Source organism: Pan paniscus, chromosome 19 (genome assembly GCF_029289425.2).
Source record: "Pan paniscus chromosome 19, NHGRI_mPanPan1-v2.0_pri, whole genome shotgun sequence".
Classification (NCBI taxonomy): domain Eukaryota; kingdom Metazoa; phylum Chordata; class Mammalia; order Primates; family Hominidae; genus Pan; species Pan paniscus.
In genome coordinates, this window is record NC_073268.2 from 35,103,938 (window position 1) to 35,123,525 (window position 19,588).

The following is a 19,588-nucleotide window of genomic DNA, read 5'->3' on the forward strand; positions in this document are numbered from 1 at the left end:
AGTCTTAAAAACTAATGAGCTTTCGTTTATGTGGGATATGTGTATTATCAATTACTGTATTAGAATTTAAAACTAAATAACAGCAAACTTATTGTACATTAACATAAATATTTTTATGAAAAACAGTTATATTTTCCAAAACAAAAAATATAATGAGAAGGGTGTCAATGTTTTACATTTTTACAAATTTCTTTAACGTCAGCTTTAGCTAATAGATTCTCATGTATGCATCTGCATTCAGTCTGTTGCAATATGTTGTTTTAGTTGAAGGATATGAAGAAAATCTGGCTTCACACAGATATGTAGCTGGAAGAAGTTTTTAGATAGTTTTTTTCTGACCATTGTGGTTATTCTTTGATAGTACATGGAAATGCAACAAGCTGTAATTTCTTTTCATTTTTGAGACGGAGTTTCACCCTGTCCCAGGCTGGAGTGCAGTGGCACAATCTCGGCTTACTGCAACCTCCACCTCCCAGGTTCAAGTGATTCTCCTCTCTTAGCCTCCCGTGTAGCTGGGATTACAGGTGTGCCCCATCACGCCCGGCTAATTTTTTTGTATTTTTAGTAGAGACGGGGTTTCACCATGTTGGCTAGGCTGGTCTTGAACTCCTGACCTCGTGATCCACCTGCCTCAGCCTCCTGAAGTTCTGGGATTACAGGCATGAGCCACCGCACCCGGCCAACAAATGGTAATTTCTTAAAGGTTGGTTGCAGCCAGGCACAGTGGTGCGGGTTTATAGTACCAGCTACTCAGGAGGCTGAGGTGGGAGGATTAATTCAGCCCAGGAGTTTGAGTCCAGCCTAGGCAACACAGTGAGATCTGATGTCTTTAAAGAAAAAAAAAAAGTTATTTGCAATGTAGAATCTGAAACATTATTAAATGAACTTTTTGTCCTCTGTTTCATTAAAATCCATTAGGACTGGGTGCAGTGGCTCACACCTATAGTGCTAGCACTTTGGGAGGCCAAGGTGGGCAGATCACTTGAGGTCAAAAGTTCGAGACCAGCCTGGGCAACGTGGTAAAACCCCCGTCTCTACTGAAAAAAATACAAAAATTAGCCAGGCATGGTGGTGAGCACCTGTAATCCCAACTACTCGGGAGGCTGAGGCAGGAGAATTGCTTGAACCCAGGAGGCAGAGGTTGCAGTGAGCTGAGACCTTGCCATTGCACTCCAGCCTGGACAACAAGAGCGAAAGTCCATCTCAAAAAAAAAAATAAATAAAATAAAATAAAATAAAATCCACTGGTCTGTCTTTCTCTTTGAATGGATCTTTTACCCATGCATGATTTAATATATGCCCTAGTCATTTGAAAAATATTAATTCCTTGAGATATGCATATCTTCCAAATGTTGACACATTTCATTATATGATGTCCCCCCCCCAAAAAAAACACATTTATTATCATCAGGAAAATCTTTAAGTATTGGGACACTGTCAAGCTCATGGTAGTAGATATAAGTTTTCCAAAATTCTAATTTTTGTTTGAAAACTCAAATTTTGTCATTGGCAAGAAACAATATCAGTTTATCAGTTATTTTTCTTGACATGCAAGCTCACTTTCTTCATTATGGGGAAATTTCAGCCAAATACCCAAGTTTTGATAGCCATAGTTTGTCTGTTAGTCGTTTTTTCAGGTAAAAATAGTGGTCAATGAAAAAGGTCAGCTCATAGCTCAATGAATTAGAGAAACGGTTTTCCTCAAGACAACCACCAATAATTCTTTGATATGCAACAGAAGTGCTTCATGCATACATATCTTGTCATACCAAATAATTAAAAACATGTTCTGAGGGATCTAATAAAACCAATATTTTTTTTCTGTTTCATCAAGGATATTCTTTTTTTTTTTTTTTTTTTGACAGAGTTTTGCTCTTGTCGCCCAGGCTGGAGTGCAATGGCGCAATCTCAGCTCACTGCAACCTCCCCCTCGTGGGTTCAAGCAATTCTTCTGCCTCAGCCTCCCGAGTAGCTGGGATTACAGGCAGCCGCCACCACGCCCAGCTAATTTTTGTACTTGTAGTGGAACGGGGTTTCACCGTGTTGGCCAAGCTGGTCTCAAACTCCTAACTTCAAGTGATCTGCCTGCCTCGGCCTCCCAAAGTGCTGAGATTACAAGTGTGAGCCACCGCACCTGGCCAAGCATGGACATTTTTAAGGCAGAGGTTGCAGTGAACCAAGATGGCACCATTGCACTCCAGCCTGGGCGACAGAGTGAGACTCTGCCTCAAAAAAAAAAACGAAAAAGTCCATGCTCATGCTCCCCTAGACTAATTAAGTCAGAATATCTAGAGTCCTTGGCATTGATATTTTTAACAGCTCCCTAGGTAATTGTAATGTGCAGTTGAACTTGAGAACTACTATTCTAGACTATTTTCCAGGAACATGTATCTACTCATGGACAGGACATCAGAAAATGGAGGACCACCCCCCACCACCGTGAAAAATTAAATATAAAGAAAGAGAACTGACAAGTCCTCCAAGTAAGAATAGAAAAAGAGTTATTGGTGGCTTTAAAATCTTTATATTCTTTAACCTAGTAATTCTGCTTCCTAAAATTTATCCTAAGAAAAGTAATTTAACAGGAGAGGGAAAAATATATTTGTGAAGACGCATTATCTTTATAATAGTGAAAATAGGTTTTTAAGCAAGGGTGTTAAATAGTAATAACTATTTCTTAGACAGGTGTGATGATTAAATTAGATGATACATGCAAATTACTTATCGTTCTGCAAAGCACAAAGTACATGCTTAATAAAAGCTGGCTGGGCCAGATGTGGTGGCTTATGCTTGTAATCCCAGGACTTTGGGAGGCCAAGGTAAGCAGATCACCTGAACGGAGGAGTTCAAGGACAGCCTGGGTAACATGAAGAAACCCTGTCTCTACAAAAAAAAATTAGCCAGGTGTGGTAGCATGCACTTGTAGTCTCAGCTACTTGGGAGGCTAAGGTAGGAAGATCACTTTATCTTAGGAATTTGAGGCTGCAATGAGCTATGATTTTACCATTGCACTTCAGTCCGGGCAATGAGTGAGAGTCTGTCTTAAAACAAACAAACAGGCCGGGCGTGGTGGCTCATGCCTGTAATCCCAGCACTTTGGGAGGCCAAGGCAGGCGGATCACGAGGTCAGGAGATCGAGACCATGCTGTCTAACACGGTGAAACCCTGTCTCTACTAAAAATACAAAAAAAATTGGCCGGGCATGGTGGCAGGTGCCTGTAGTCCCAGCTACTCAGGAGGCGGAGGCAGGAGAATGGCGTGAACTCAGGAGGCAGAGCTTGCAGTGAGCCAAGATGGCGCCACTGCACTCCAGCCTGGGTGACAGAGTAAGACTCCACCTCAAAAAAAAAAAAAACAAACAAAAAACAAACAAACAAACAAACAAACAAAAACGCTGACTGGCCAGTCTAGACTGGTGCTCACACCTATGATCAGCAACATAGTGAGATCTCATCTGTACAAAAAATTTAAAAATTAGGCCAGGTGTGGTGGTTCATGCCTGTAATTCCAGCACTTTGGGAGTCTGAGGTGGGCAGATTTCTTGAGCTTAGGAGTTAGAGACCAGCCTGGCCAACATGGTGAAACTCCTTCTTTACAAAAAAATACAAAAATTAGCCAGGTGTGGTGGTATGTGCCTGTAGTCCCAGTTACTTAGGAGGCTGAGGTGGGAGGATTGCTTGAATCCGGGAGGCGGAGGTTGCAGTGAGCCGAGATAATGCCACTGTACTCTAGCCTGGGTGACAGAGCCAGACCCTGTCTCAAAAATAAATAAATAAATAAATAAACAAATAAATAAAAATTAAAATAAGAATTAAAAATTTAAAAATCAGCCAGGCATAGTGGTGTGCCCCTGTAATCCCAGCTACTCTGGAGGCTAAGGTGGGAGGATCACTTAAGCTTAGGAGTTTGAGGCTGCAGTGAGCTATGATTTTGCCATTGTATTTCAGCCTGGACAAAAGAGGAGGACCCTGTCTCTGAAAAAAAAAAAAAAAAGGTGGCTGGTGTGTGGAGATGGACAGTAGGGAGGCAAAAGTAGAAGAAGACAAGTTATGATGCCACTGAAGTAAGCAAGAGTTCATGATAGCATGGATTAATGGCCAGAAGAGGGAATAAACAAATGACATATACAGTTGGCCCTCCATATCTGTGGGTTCTGCATCCCTGGATTCAACTAACTGTGAATGGAAATTTTTTTTTAATGGATGATTCCATCTGTACTGAACACATACAGACATTTTTTTTGTCATTACTCTGTAAACAGTGCTTATAAATAACAATTATTTACATAGCATTTACATTGTATTATATGTACTCTAGAGATAATTTAAAGTATATGGGAGGATATGTGTAGGCGATATGCAAATACTATGCCATTTTGTATGGAGGACTTGAGCATCCATGGATTTTGGTATCCAAGGGGTACCTGGAATTAGTCCCCCACAGATACCAAGGAACATGGTATATACTTTATCTTTGCTGATGGATTTATTAGGGAATGGAGATTGAGGAAAAGAAAAGAATCAAGGATGACTGTGGCTTTTAGTAACTAAGTGGAAGTAGTGTCATTTACTAAGAAGGGGAAAGCTAACGGAAGACCAGGCTTGGAAGAAAATCAAGATTAATAGAGAAGGCCAGGCACAGTGGATCACACCTGTAATCCCAGCACTTTGGGAGGCTGAGATGGGCAGATCACTTGAGGTCAGGAGTTTGAGATCAGCCTGGCCAACATAGTGAAACCTTGTCTCTACTAAAAGTACAGAAATTAGCCTGGTGTGGTGGCGCATTCACCTGTAATCCGAGCTACTTGGGAGGCTGAGGCAGGAGAATCGCTTGAACCCAGAAGGCAGAGGTTACAGTGAGCCGAGATTATGCCACTGCACTCCAGCCTGGGTGACAGAGCAAGACTGCGTCTCAAAACAAATAAATAAATAAATAAATAGGCGGGCATGGTGGCTCACACCACTGATGGATTGAGACCTTGTCTCAAAAAACAAACCAAAGAACAAAAAAACAGGCTGAGCGCAGTGGCTTATGCCTGTAATCCCAGCACTTTGGGAGGCCGAGGAGGGTGGATCATTTGAGATCAGGAGTTTGAGACCAGCCTGGCCAACCTGGTGAAACCTCGTCTCTACTAAAAATACAAAAAAATTAGCTGGGCTTGGTGGTGCACGTCTGTAATCCCAGCTACTTGGGAGGCTGAGGCAGGAGAGTGGCTTGAACCAGAGAAGTGGAGGTTGAGGTTAAGCTGAGATTGCGCCACTGCACTCCAGCCTGGGTAACAGAGTGAGAGTCCATCTCAACAAAAAAAAAAAAAAAAAAAAAAGAAAGAAAAGATTATAATAGAGAAGAAAAGAGTGTCCAAGATTACCCTCAAGGAGTAACAGTGCGCTAGATATTTGTTGTGGTTTTAAAATATGTCCACAGAAATCTTTGATACTCCTCCCTTTAAGTGACTGAGTTTAATCCCACTCCTCTTGAGTGTGGGCTGGGCTTAGTGACTTGCTTGTAATGCAAAGAATACAGCAGAAGTGATGGTATTTGAGTTCAGAGACTAGGTCATAAAAGGCATTGCAGCTTCCAATCTATATATTCTACATTGCCTTCACAGTCATCAACCCCAGACCCAAATAATAATAGGTAATTTTTCAGCTCTTAGCTTTTAAGACAGAGAAAAGTTTAGCTACATAACAGACTTTGAAAATGCCATAATTCGGCCAGGCGCAGTGGCTCACACCTGTAATCCCAGCACTTTGGGAGGCCGAGGTGGGCAGATCACGAGGTCAGGAGATCAAGACTACCCTGGCTAACATGGTGAAACCCTGTCTCTACTAAAAATTAAAAAAAAAAAAAAATAGCCAGGCGTGGTGGCAGGCGCCTGTAGTCCCAGCTACTCTGGAGGCTGAGGCAGGAGAATGGCGTAAACCCGGGAGGCAGAGCTTGCAGTGAGTCAAGATCGCGCCACTGCACTCCAGCCTGGGCAACAGAGCAAGACTCCGTCTCAAAAACAAAACAAAACAAAACAAAAAACAAAAAAAAGAAAATGCCATAACTCTTCCTCCTGTATAGTATAACTATTTTCTTCTCTGCCTGGTAAATTCCTTCCCAATCTTTTAGCATAGCTCAAATGTCACTTCCTCTCTGGCTGTGCCAGCATTACTTTACCCTTCTCTGGGCTTCCAAAAACATTTTGTGTATATCCCTTTTATGACACTTACTGTTTTTTACTACTCAGCTTAACAATGTTTATTTAAGACCTACCTATATCACATTTTTTAAAACCACTTTTTACTTCTTTATTTCCAGTTTTTGCATAAAACAAGCACAGTACTATATGGGAAGTCAGAGATTCATTTTATATCTATCTTAGCAAATATGAAGCAGTATTTTAATGTATCACTCAAAACATCTGTGTTTAAATTTGAATCTAAGTTTGGGCGAAAGCAAAGTATAGAAAATGGAAAGAAATCCTTTGTCTGTTGCAACAATTGAATTGACTTTGGGATATAGTGATTTCCATTTTATTAAGAGGAAATTATTTTTGAATAGATTTTATAAATCTGTATTTAAGACACGGCCTTTTTTTTGTTTTTGTTTTTTGCTGGTTTTCCAATAAAGTGTGAAGTGGAGTGATGGCATGTTAAGAGTCTCAAGAATTCCAAAAATCACAGTTTAAAACTGTATCTTTGTATATAGCTAGTTGCAATGCAGACTTGTATTAAGAAACATGGTTATGGCCAGGTGTGGTGGCTTACACCTGTAATCCCAGCACTTTGGGAGGCCGAGGTGGGCCTGACTTGAGGTCAGGAGTTCGAAACCAGCCTGGCCAACATGGTGAAACCCTGTCTCTACTAAAAATACAAAAATTAGCTGGTGTGGTGGTGCATGCCTATAATCCCAGCTACTCAGAAGGCTGAGGCAGGAGAATCGCTTGAATCTGGGAGGTAGAGTTTGCAGTGAGCTGAAATTGCGCCACTGCACTCCAGCCTGGGTGACAGAGTGAGACTCCGTCTTAAAAAAAAAAACAAACAGAAACATGGTTACTATGGTTTTGTATACCAGAACTTATCTGTATTAGTTAGGACTGTATGTTACAAATGGTAGAAAATCCAACTAGAACTGATTTAACAGCAACAACAACAACAACAACAACAAAAAGAGTTTATTATTGCTCATATGCCAGTGAAACAGTTTCTTGCTTCTTCTTGAAAGAAACTTGATCCAGGGTTCAAATGACATCTTCTTCCTTGGTGATGACTCCGTTTCTGGGCAGGCTACCCTTTCATGGTGCCAAGCTGGCTGCTAATAGGTCCTGAAGCTATGTACTTCCATCCAGTAGAAAAGAGACTCGATTTCCCTGATAGCTGGAAAAAGTTCCAAAAATTTAATCTTATTAGCATTGAATATCCTTAGCTGGGTCATATGATTACGTTCCTGTTCCTGAACCAATCTGGGAGTGAGAGGAGTTAAAGGAATACGAGATATAGTGATTGGCTTAAGTTGTCATCCAAGAGTTGCATGTGTAGAGGAGGAAAGTGAAAGAGAAAGGGAGATGTATTTCGTCAACCATTACTTTAAAATATGCCTTCCATGGGAGAAATGCCATAATCATCAACCACAATATTTATGGAGCTCCTAATTTTAGAAACAGCTTGAAGATCATTAGACTGATTTTGACTGTGTCTCTTTGCTACAAGGAAATTTATTTATTTATTTATTTTATTTTTTAGAGATAGGATCTCACTCTGTCACCCAGGCTGGAGTGCAGTGATGCAATCATAGCCTCAAGGGATCCTCCCACCACAGTCTCCTGAGTAGCTGGAGCTACTCAGAACTAGAATATTAGGAGTGGAGCTGGAGCTGGTCTTGAAAACTGTACTCTGGTTTACAAGGAAGTTTATTAAGAAAAAAAGATTGGAAGGCTGAGGCGGGCCTCCCAGACACGTGAGGTCAGGAGTTTGAGACCAGCCTGGACAATATAGCGAAACCCTATCTCTAATAAAAAAACACAAAAATTGGGCCTGGCACAGTGGCTCACACCTGTAATCCCAGCACTTTGGGAGGCTGAAGCGGGCAGATCATGAGGTCAGGAGATCGAGATCATCCTGGCTAACATGGTGAAACCCCGTCTTTACTAAAAATACAAAAAATTAGCTGGGCATGGTGGCAGGCACTTGGAGTCCCAGCTACTTGGGAGGCTGAGGCAGGAGAATCGCTTGAACCTGGGAGGCAGAGGTTGCAGTGAGCTGAGATCGTGCCATTGCACTCCAGCCTGGGTGACAGAACGAGACTCCGTTTAAAAAAAAAAAAAACCAAAAAAGAAAAAATTGGCAGGGTGCAGTGGCTCACACCTGTAATCCCAGAACTTTGGGAGGCTGAGGCGGGTGGATCACGAGGTCAGGAGTTCAAGACCAGCCTGGCCAAGATGGTGAAACCCCATCTCTACTAAAAATACAAAAATTAGGGGGGCACGGTGGCAGGTGCCTGTAATCTCAGCTACTCAGGAGGCTGAGGCAGGAGAATTGCTTGAACCCAGGTGGCAGAGGTTGCAGAGAGCTGAAATCACGCCACTGCACTCCAGTCTGGGTGATAGAGTAGGACTCCATCTCAAAAAAAGAAAAAAAAAATAGCCGGGCATTGTGGTGGGCGCCTGTAATCCCAGCTACTTGGGAGGCTGAGGCAGGAGAATCACTTGAACCTGGGAGGCAGAGGTTGCAGTGAGCCGAGATCATGCCATTGCACTCCAGCCTGGGTGACAAGAGCAAAACTCTGTCTCAAAAAAACAAAAAAAGAAGAAAACAAAGAGGGCTAGGTGCTGTAGCTCATACCTGTACCAGCACTTTGGGAGGCCAAGGCAGGAAAATCACTTGAGTCCAGGAGTTAGACCAGCCTGAGCAACACGGGGAGACCCCATCACTACAAAAGAAAAATGAGCTGGGTGTGGTGGCCCATGCCTGTAGTCCCAGATACTTGGGAGGCTGAGGATCACTTGAACCAGGGAGGTTGAGGTTGCAATGTGCTTTGATGGTGCCAGTGCCCTCCAGCCTGTGCGACAGAGTGAAACCTTGTCTCAAACAACAAAAAAAAACAACAAACAGGGGCCAGGCGCAGTGGCTCATGCCTGTAATCCCAGCATTTTGGGAGGCCAAGGCGGGGGGGAATCACCTGAGGTCAGGATCAGCCTGGCCAACATGGTCAAACCAGCCTGGCCAGGTGAGACCAGCCTGGCCAACATGGCGAAACCCCATCTCTACTAAAAATACAAAAATTAGCCTGTCGTGGTGGCACCTGCCTGTAGTCCCAGCTACTCAGGAGGCTGAGGCACAAAAATCTGGGCTTGAACCCCGGAGGTGGAGGTTGCAGTGAGCCAAGATTGCGCCACTGCATTCCAGCCTGGGCAACAGAGCGAGATTCTGTCTCAAAAAAAAAAAAAAATCAAATCAAACTTTAACACTTTAACAGTTTAACAGGTCTGGGCCAACAATATCATCCTCCCCATAAAATCCTTCAAAATTCTAGGCCGGGCGTGGTGGCTCATGCCTGTAATCCCAGCACTTTGGGAGGTCAAGGTGCTTAAAAAATACTTCTAAATTCTAGTAATCCCAGCTACTCAGGAGGCTGAAGCAGGAGAATTCCTTGAACCCGGGAGATGGAGGTTGCGGTGAGCTGAGATTGCGCCATTGCACTCCAGCCTGGGCAGCCTTAATCACCTGCATGCCTTAAGGAAATCACTAAACCTTCTGAAGCTTTCTGTAAAATGAGGATGCTTAATTACCTCATCTCTAACACTATTAGCAAAATAAACATTAATTTTGAAATGTAATGTTTCTTTTTTTTTTTTTTTTTGCGATGGAGTTTCGCTCTTGTTGCCCAGGCTGGAGTGCAATGGTGTGATCTCAGCTCACTGCAACCTCCGCCTCCCGGGTTCAAGCGATTCTCCTGCCTCAGCCTCCTGAGTAGCTGGTATTGCAGGCATGCGCCACCACCTCGGCTAATTTTTTTGTATTTTTAGTAGAGATGGGGTTTCTCCATGTTGATCAGGCTGGTCTTGAACTCTCGACCTCAGGTGATCCGCCTACCTCGGCTTCCCAAAGAGCTGGGATTACAGGCGTGAGCCACCTCGCCCGGCCAATTTAATGTTTCTTATACCACATACACTAATTTCAGACAAAAGCTGTGAAACAATAGAATGGTACTTTCTGTGTCTTATATACTTACTTTATAGATCACTGCACCTCCTAATATACACTATGCATTAATTTTGTCTTACATAACATACATGTTTCCCTATGCATTCCCTCATGTCCCCTGCATCTTGGGGATGAGAGATTATGTCATCATTCCTCAGATGCATTTCCAACCACTACCCTATCCTCCTTTGCAGTCCATGCTTTCCTCATCTTACCTTTTATCTCTCCTGATCATTGTTTTGTATTGACTTCCAAGACATGCCTCTACATTTGTTGCAAACTTCGATAATCTGGCTTTTTTTCAACCCGGCATCTGTCGTCTTCTGAGTTGTGTAACTTTATTCATGTGGATGAGCCACCTAAGATTCTGTCCTCAACATTTTTTGGCTTATACCATCCCATTATCTTCACTCTTCTAACAATCTGAAATTCCTTATCGTTCCTTCTAGCTCTTTCATTTCCCCACTCCTAATACTCAAGTTCTTTAAGATTATGGAGCTATATATGTATATACACACATTTTTAAAGACAGAGTCTTGCTCCATCACCCAGGCTGAAGTGCAGTGGCGTGATCAGGGTTCACTGCAGCCTCGAGCTCCCAGGTGTAAGCGATTCTCCTACCTCTGCCTCTGGGGTAGCTGAGACTACAGGCACACACCACCACACCTGGCCATCAATCCCCCTCCTGCTTTTCTTTCCTTTTCTATGATGGAGTCCTCCATGGTCTGTGAAGCTCTACTCACAATTCCTTTCTGAGAAAAGTAGGCTGGGGTGGCCATGCTCTATGTTATATAATTGTTAGGGAAACAGGAGTATCAGAGAGCAAGGTTGACACCATTTTAAAATATACTCCATCTTAAAGCTAGCAAGGCACATTCCTCACCAGTTCATGACCCATGGTCACAAGATGTTTACGGCTAAGAAAGCAGCTTAATAATGCCTGCAAGGACAAACTCCTGCAACCACAGAATGTCCGGATGCCCCGATATCACATAACGATATATGCTTTTAAGATGATTATAGTCATGCTTTGATGTACTTACGCACTAAAATGCCAAGGATAACTATCTTTAAATCAACAAAGTAATAAATGTTGTCATGCTGTCAGCCTACCTGCATGTAGACATAGCTTAGCTTTTACATAGATAAGACCTCTATATAAGAAGAGTTTAAAATAAAGCGGCCGGCGCGGTAGCTCATACCTGTAATCCCAGCACTTTGGGAGGCTGAGGCGGGCAGATCACCTGAGGTCGGGAGTTTGAGACCAGCCTGACCAACATGGAGAAACCCTGTCTCTATTAAAAATATAAAATTAGCCGGGCATGGTGGCGCATGCCTGTAATCCCAGCTACTCAGGAGGCTGAAGCAGGAGAATCGCTTGAACCCGGGAGGCGGAGGTTGCGGTGAACTGAGATCGCGTCATTGCACTCCAGCCTGGGCAACAAGAGCGAAACTCTGTCTCAAAAACAAAACAAAACAAAACAAAGACAGTGCTCATTCCTCCGCTTGCTTTCTAAGGATGCCCTACTCTGTAACTGAGTAGCTTTCTATAAATTATCTCTTCTTGCTGCACTCTGTGACTTGCCTTGAATTCCTTTCTGCATGAGATCCAAGAACCCCTCTTTTAGGGTCTGGGTTGGGACCTTTTTCCAGCATCATCATTGTGTTACCCTGGTTGTGGCTGATTAGATCAGAAATCTATAAAATAGCAGAAGATAAACATTTATAGGCTAAACATAAGGGAAGACCAGAAGTCTTTAATGTGGTCCATATTGGATGAACCTAACTGACTCAATAAGTCCTCTTTTGGGGGAATTTGGATGCAAGTCACAGAAAAATTAATACAAACAGGGAGAAGTAGTAAGTATGTGCAGAAGAGGAGAGAGAGAAACTAGGCAGTAAGAAGCTGAGTTATGAATATGGGAGAATTCCTGGAAAAAGGAGTAAATGGGCATTTACTTCTGAGAGAGTAGAAGCAAACCAGATGATTAGAGCTGACATTGGGGTGAAATTCTATTCAATAGACTAGAACATCTATTGCATCCTATTCTAGGCATTTTTTCGTTTCTCCCCGATGCCTGTCTGTGGAGCAAGTTTCCTGGGCTTCCTGCCTTCTACTTCAGTGTCATTATCTTCTACCTCAGCCTTTGTGATAACCTGAACTAAGGGTATCTCTGCTTCTTGCCAACTGAAAGAGACTAATGTCCCATCCAGTAATTTATCAGCTCAATTCTTCTTTTGCCAGCACTGTCAACTCTCTCTCTTCCTTGTCCTTCTATTGCAACTGCCTCATAAACTTCCAATTCCAGATAAATCTATCCCTCAATCTCCTCTGCTACTTCATCTGGGCTACTGAAATTTAGTAGGAAAAGGCTGGGCGCAGTGGCTCACACCTGTAATCCCAGCACTTTGGGAGGCCAAGGTGAGCGGATCACGAGGTCAGGAGATCAAGACCATCCTGGCTAACACAGTGAAACCCCGTCTCTACTCAAAATACAAAAAGTTAGCCGAGCGCGGTGGTGGGCGTCTGTAGTCCCAGCTACTTGGGAGGCTGAGGCAGTAGAATGGTGTGAACCCGGGAGTCAGAGCTTGCAGTGAGCCAAGATCGCGCCACTGCACTCCAGCCTGGGCGACAGAGTGAGACTCCGTCTCAAAAAAAAAAAAAGAAAGAAATTTAGTAGGAAAAAAATAACATCGCTTTTTGGATTCATACTACCATAAACATATCTGTTCTCATCTGGATAATCCATGGCAAGCAGCAATTCTTACAACATTTTCCTATTCATTTTTGGTTTCTCATTTCCTAAAAAAGTATTCTAAATATTCGCCACTCTACTCAAGTCCCCTACGTCTCCCACATACCTCCTTCCAGCAAAACTTTATCTTCTACTTCATAAAGAAAGTAGAGGGCCAGGTGCAGTGGCTCATGCCTGTAGTCTCAGCATTTGGGAAGCCACAGCGGGAAGATCGCTTGAGCCCAGGAAGATCGCTCGAGAGCAGCCTGGCCAACACAGTGAGACCCTGTCTCTACAAAAAATAGCCAGGTGCTGTGGTGCTTGTAGTCCCAGCTACTCCAGAGGCCAAGGTGGGAGAATCACTTGAGCCCCAGGATGTCTTATATCCTGCAACTAGAATCACTACAGTAAGCCCAGATTATGCCACTGCACTTCCACCCGCGTGACAGAGTGAGACTTTCTCTAAAAAAAAAAAAAAAGAAAGAAAGAAAGAAAGAAAGTAGAGACCATTAGACTCTAAGTTTTTTTATTTTTGGCAGAGTTTTGCTCTGTTGCCCAGGCTGGAATGCAGTCGCACGATCTCTGCTCACTGCAACCTCTGCCTCCTGGGTTTTAGCGATTCTCCTGCCTCAGCCTCCTGAGTAGCTGGAATTATATGTGCACGCCAACATGCCTGGCTAATTTTTTGTATTTTTAGTAGAGGCAAGGTTTCACCATGTTGGCCAGGCTGGTCTCAAACTCCTGACCTCAAGTGATCTGCCTGCCTCGGTCTCCCAAAGTGCTGGGATTACAAGAGTGAACCACCATGCCTGGCCAGATCTAAGTTCTGAGAGAGCAAGCGCTTTATCTCATTCATCTCTGAATCTCTAGCACTAGGCTTAGGGCTTGACACATAAATGTTGCCCAATAATCATTTGCTGGATGAATAACATGTTACATCAGTCAGGGATTCCCTCAACTTCTTGCCCTGCCTCTGAACAAATTATCTCTGTCTTACCAGCAGTCTCCATCTTTCTCCCTAGTCTCAAAGGAAAAAGAGTCCTGCCTTCTCTCCAAGCCTATCCATAAGTGCTCTAGAACACATCCTGGTTTGTATTCCAGGCATCATCTCTCCATCCATTTTCAATCTTCTACCTGTCCTCCACCTCCCCTCCCTACTCTTCGCTCCTCTCCACCCTCTTCCCTTCCCCATCCTACCACCCTCCCCCTCTACTTTTCTGCCAGGGCTCTTTCTGGTCTCTATTCTTTTCCATTGATCTATTTGTCTATTCTCTCAGCAATACTACACTGTCTTGATTACTGTAGCTTTATAGTAAGTCTTGAAGTCAGGTAATATCAGTCCTCTGACCTTGTCAGTCTTCTAACTTTGCCTTCTCCTTCAGTATTGTGTTGGCTATAGAATTAGTTTGTTGATATCCATACAATCATTTGCTGGAATTTCAATTGGGATTGTATTGAAATCTATAGATCAAGTTGTGAAGAACTGATGTCTTGATAATTGAGTTTTTCTACCCACAATCATTGAATATCTCCCTATTTATTTGGTTCTTCTTTGGTTTTTTAAAATCAGAGTTTTTAGTTTTCCTCATAGATCTTAAATATATTTTGTTAGATTTAAATCAAAATATAGGCCAGGTGCAGTGGTTCATGCCTGTAATCCCAGCACTTTGGGAGGCCAAGGCGGGTGGATTGCTTGAGGTTAGGTGTTGGAGACCAGCCTGACCAACATGGTGAAACCCTGTCTCTACTAAAAATACAAAAAAAAAATTAGCCAGGTGTGGTGGCAGGTGCCTGTAATCCCAGCTACTCAGGTGGTTGAGGCAGAAGAATCACTTGATCCCAGGAGGCAGAGATTGTAGTAAGCCAAAATTGCACCACTGCACTCCAGCCTGGGCAACAGAGCAAGACTCTGTCTCAAAAAATATATATATTTATATCAAAATATTTCATTTTGGTTTTTCCTGCCATCTTGGATCCTGCTGGGAACAAGACTTCTAAAAGAAAATATGTCTGGAAGCTGTGGTCCAAGGCCGTTTTTGCTGGCTATAAGCAGGGTCTCCGGAACCAAAGAGAGCACACAACTTTCCTTAAAATTGATGGTGTTTATGCCCCAGATGAAACAGAATTCTATTTGGGCAAGAGATGTGCTTATGTATACAAAGCAAAGAACAACAAAGTGACTCCTGGCGGCAAACCAAACAAAACCAGAGTAATCTGGGGAAAGGTAACTCTGGCCCACAGAAACAGTGGCATGGCTTGTGCCAAATTCCGAAGCAATCTTCCTGCTAAGGCTATTGGACACAGAATCCAAGTGATGCTGTACCCTCATGCTGTACCGCTCAAGGATTTAAACTAATGAAAAGTCAATAAATAAAAGTAGATTTGTGCTCTTGTAAAAAAGCATTTCAGGCCGGGCTCAGTGGCTCACACCTGTAATCCCAGCACTTTGGGAGGCTGAGGCGGGTGGATCTGACCAACATGGTGAAACCCCGTCTCTACTAAAAATACGAAATTAGCCGGGTGTCGTGGCGCATGCCTGTAATCCCAGCTACTTGGGAGGCTGAGGCAGGAGAATTGCTTGAGCCCAGGAGGCAGAGGTTGCAGTGAGCTGAGATCATGCCAATGCACTCCAGCCTGGGCAACAAGAGCGAAACTCCACGAGAAAAAAAAAATCATTTTGGAGGGTGCCTAATGTAAATGAAATTGTGCTTGCTTTCTTTTTTTTCTTTCTTTCTTTTTTTTTTTTTTTTTTGAGATGGAGTCTTGCTCACTTGTTCATTACTGAGATATAGGAAAGTCATTGGCTTTTTTTTTTTTTTTGAGATGGGAGTCCCACTCTGTTGCCCAGGCTGGAATGCAGTTGTGTTATCTCAGCTCACTGCAACCTTCGCCTCCCAGGCTCAAGCAATCCTCCTGCTTTAGTCTCCCAAGAAGCTGGGACTATAGGCACGCACTACCACATCCAGCTAATTTTTGTATATTTTGTAGAGACGAGATTTCACCATGTTGCCCAGGTTGGTCTCAAACTCCTGGACTCAAGTGATCTGTGCTCCTCAGTCTCCCAAAGTGCTGGGATTACAGGCATGAGCCACTCCATGGAGCCTACTGCAGCCTTGAACTCCTGGGCTCAAGTGATCCTCCTGCCTCTGCCTCCCGCGTAGCTGTGACTACAGGCTCGTGCCACCGCAACTGGCTGACTTTTGTATACTAACCTTGCATTCTGCAACTATCATCACTTGCTATAATTGCTTATTAGTTCCAAGTGTTTCTTTTGTCATTTCCAGTTTTCTACATAATCATGTCATCTGTGACAAAGATGATTTTATTTCATCCTTCTCTTTACTATGTTTTAATGAGGTTGTCTTTTATTATCGAATTTTAAGATTCTTTAGATATTTTAAATATAAATCCCTTTTAAGATATATGATTTGCATGGCCAGGTGCAGTGGCTCATGCCTGTAATCCCAGCACTTTGGAAGGCTGAGGCGGGCGGATCACCTGAGGCCAGGAATTCGAGACCAGCCTGGCCAACATGAGGAAACCCTAGCTCTACTAAAGATACAAAAATTAGCCAAGTGTGGTAATGCATGATTGTAATTCCAGCTACTCAGGCAGCTGAGGAGAATCGCTTGAACCGGGGAGGTGGAGGTTGCAGTGAGCTGAGATTGCACCACTGCACTCCGGCCTGGGCAATAGGGTAAGACTCTGTCTCAAAAAAAAAAAAAAAAAAAATTGCAGTGAGCTGAGATTGCACCACTGCACTCCGGCCTGGGCAATAGGGTAAGACTCTATCTCAAAAAAAAAAAAAAAAGATATATGATTTGCAAATATTTTCTCCTATCTTGAGAGGTGTCTTTACTTTCTGGATGCCTTTCATTGAAGAACAAAAGTTTTTAATTTTGATGAAATTCACTTTATTTATTTTATTTTGCTGCTTTGTGCTTTTAGTTTCGTATCTAAGAAGACTTTAACTAACTCAAGTTCCCAAAGACATATTTCTACATTTTCTTCTAAGATTTTTATTGTTTTAGCTCTTACATTTAGGTCTGTGGTCTATTTTGAGTTAATTTTTGTGTGTAGTGTTGGAAAAGGGTCCAATTTTTTTCTTTTATATGTGGATATCTAGTTGTCCTAGCACCATTTGTTGGAAAGATTTTTCTTTTCCCCATTGAATCATCTTGGCACATTTGTTGAAAAGCAATTGACCATAAATGCGAGTTTATTTCTGTACTCATAAGAACTGATCATACTTTTTTTTTATTTTGAGACAGAGTCTCACTCTGTCACCCAGGCTGGAGTGCAGCAGCGCGATCTCGGCTCACTGCAACCTCCGCCTCCCAGGTTCAAGTGATTCTCCTTGCTTCAGCCTCCCAAGTAGCTGGGATTACAGGCACCTGTCACCACACCTGGCTAATTTTTGTATTTTTGGTAGAGACGGGGTTTTGCCATGTTGGCAGGGCTGGTCTCAAACTCCTGACCTCAGGTGATCCACCCTCCTCGGCCTCCCAAAGTGCTGGGATTACAGGTGCGAGCCACTGTGCCTGGCCCATACTTATTTTTAAGAAGCAGCTCAGGAACCTTTCCAACTTCCCTTTCTTCCAATTATGAACCGAGTTAGGTGTTCCTTATGTTCTGCCCCATGGCATCCAGTGCTTACCTGTATTATAGCACTCCATTATCATGGCATGTTTGCTGCTTATTGTCTACTTAACTATGAAACTGCAAATTCTTCTAAGGATTTGCCTTGTCCACCTTTGAATCCTCCCAATCTATCACAGGTCTAGTGATTAACAAAGTTGTTTTTTTTGAAACACTGTTTCACTCTGTTGCCCAGGTTAGAGTGCAGGGGCAAGATCTTGGCTTACTGCAACTTTTGCCTCCCAGGTTCAAGTGATTCTTGTGCCTCAGCCTCCCCAGTAGCTGGGATACAGGCGCATGACACTACATTCAGCTAATTTTTATATTTTTAGTAGAGACAGGGTCTTACCATGTTGGCCAGGCTGGTCTCAAACTCCTGACCTCAAGCGATCTGCCCGCCTCTACTTCCCAAAGTGTTGGATTTACAGGTGTGAGCCACTGAGCCTGGCCCTCATGTCTATTGAATTTAAAAATAAATTTTAGCTGGGCATGGTGGCTCACGCCTATAATCTCAGCACTTTGGGAGGCCAAGGTGGGCAGATCGCTTGAGTCGGGAGTTCAAGACCAGCCTGGGTAATATGGCAAAATCCCATCTCTACAGAAAAATTAGCCATGGATGGTGGCACACGCCTGTAGTCCCAGATACTCCCAGATTCTTGGGAAGCTGAGGTAGGAGGATTGCTTGGGCCCAGGAGGTCGAGGCTGAAGTGAACCATGATTGTGCCACTGCACTCCAGCCTTGGGGGACAGAGTAAGATCTTATTTCAAAAAAAGAAGAAGAAAAAGAAAGAAGAAGCTTTGTAGCATATCTTTATTTTATAATTTTATAAATACTTTATACAAATATTTATTTGATATCAAATATTCAAGTAAGAATGCAATCTGTTATTATTCATATGAGACAATATAGACCACTTCATGACAATCTTCTAGAATTATAGGAATTGCTAATCAATTAATGTCAATAAACAATAATTTATTGAGCATTTACTATGTAAAGGCTGATGTGCTAGGTGCTGAATAGAATATTGGTTTTAAATTTATATAGCAGTACCTGCCATGAAGAAACTTACAGACTAAGTTAGAAAATAAGAGAATAATCCATCTGTGATAAGAATAGGACAGTCTTTTATTTCCAGCCTTACCTTGACTCTCACATTCATGGCTTCCTCTGCCTTGATTCTTTGATCTTTAAGGAGGAAAATAAAATATCTAGGGGGTAAATGTGAAACACAACCAGCTTCTCAGGAGGGTTCTCTGGAGCAGATATGAACCGTTTGTTTGGTTTTTGAGGAGTCTCTCTCTGTCTCCCAAGCTGGAGTGCAGTGGCACAATCATGGCTCACTGCAACCTCCACCTCCCGGGTTCAAGCAATTCTCGTGCCACAGCCTCCAGAGTAGCTGAGATTACAGGCCTGCACCACCACTCCCAGCTAATTTTTGTATTTCTTTTTTTTCTTTTTGAGACGGAGTCTCACTCTGTCACCCTGGCTGGAGTGCAGTGACACGATCTCAGCTCACTGCAACCTCCGCCTTCCGGGTTCAAGCAATTCTCCTGACTCGGTCTCCCAAATAGCTGGGATTACAGGCACCCGCCACCACAGCTGGTTAATTTTTTTGTATTTTTAGCAGAGACAGAGTTTCACCACGTTGGTCAGGCTGGTTTCGAAGTCCTGACCTGAAGTGATCCACCCGCCTCTGCCTCCCAAAGTGCTAGAATTACAGGCGTGAGCCACTGCGCCAGGTCTAATTTTTGTATTTTTAGTGGAGACGGGTTTTGCTATGTTGGCCAGACTGGTCTCGAACTCCTAGACTCAAGCGATCTGCCTGCCTTGGCCTCCCAAAGTGCTGGGATTATAGGCGTGAGCCACTGTGCCCAGCCATGAACTGTTTTAAGCCACTATTTAATATCACCTTGACCCAGACCTCCAGAGCAAGCTGAAACAAGACTAGAGCTTGTTTTGGTGAAGTTGTTTCACAGCATTTGCTTAATCAGGCACCAAATCTTAAAATTTCCATCTTATCCACA

At 43.1% G+C, this 19,588-nt stretch overlaps 1 protein-coding gene across 1 annotated transcript; it reads left to right on the forward strand.

Annotated features, from left to right (window-relative positions):
• The first annotated feature begins 12,106 nt into the window (after positions 1-12,106).
• LOC106633975 (large ribosomal subunit protein eL33-like) lies at positions 12,107-17,584 on the forward strand. The gene is made up of 2 exons (XM_063598606.1): positions 12,107-12,130; positions 14,913-17,584. Exons 1-2 carry the CDS (start codon positions 12,107-12,109, stop codon positions 15,276-15,278), a joined length of 390 nt encoding a protein of 129 aa, XP_063454676.1. The 3' UTR covers positions 15,279-17,584.
• Positions 17,585-19,588: the final 2,004 nt, after the last annotated feature.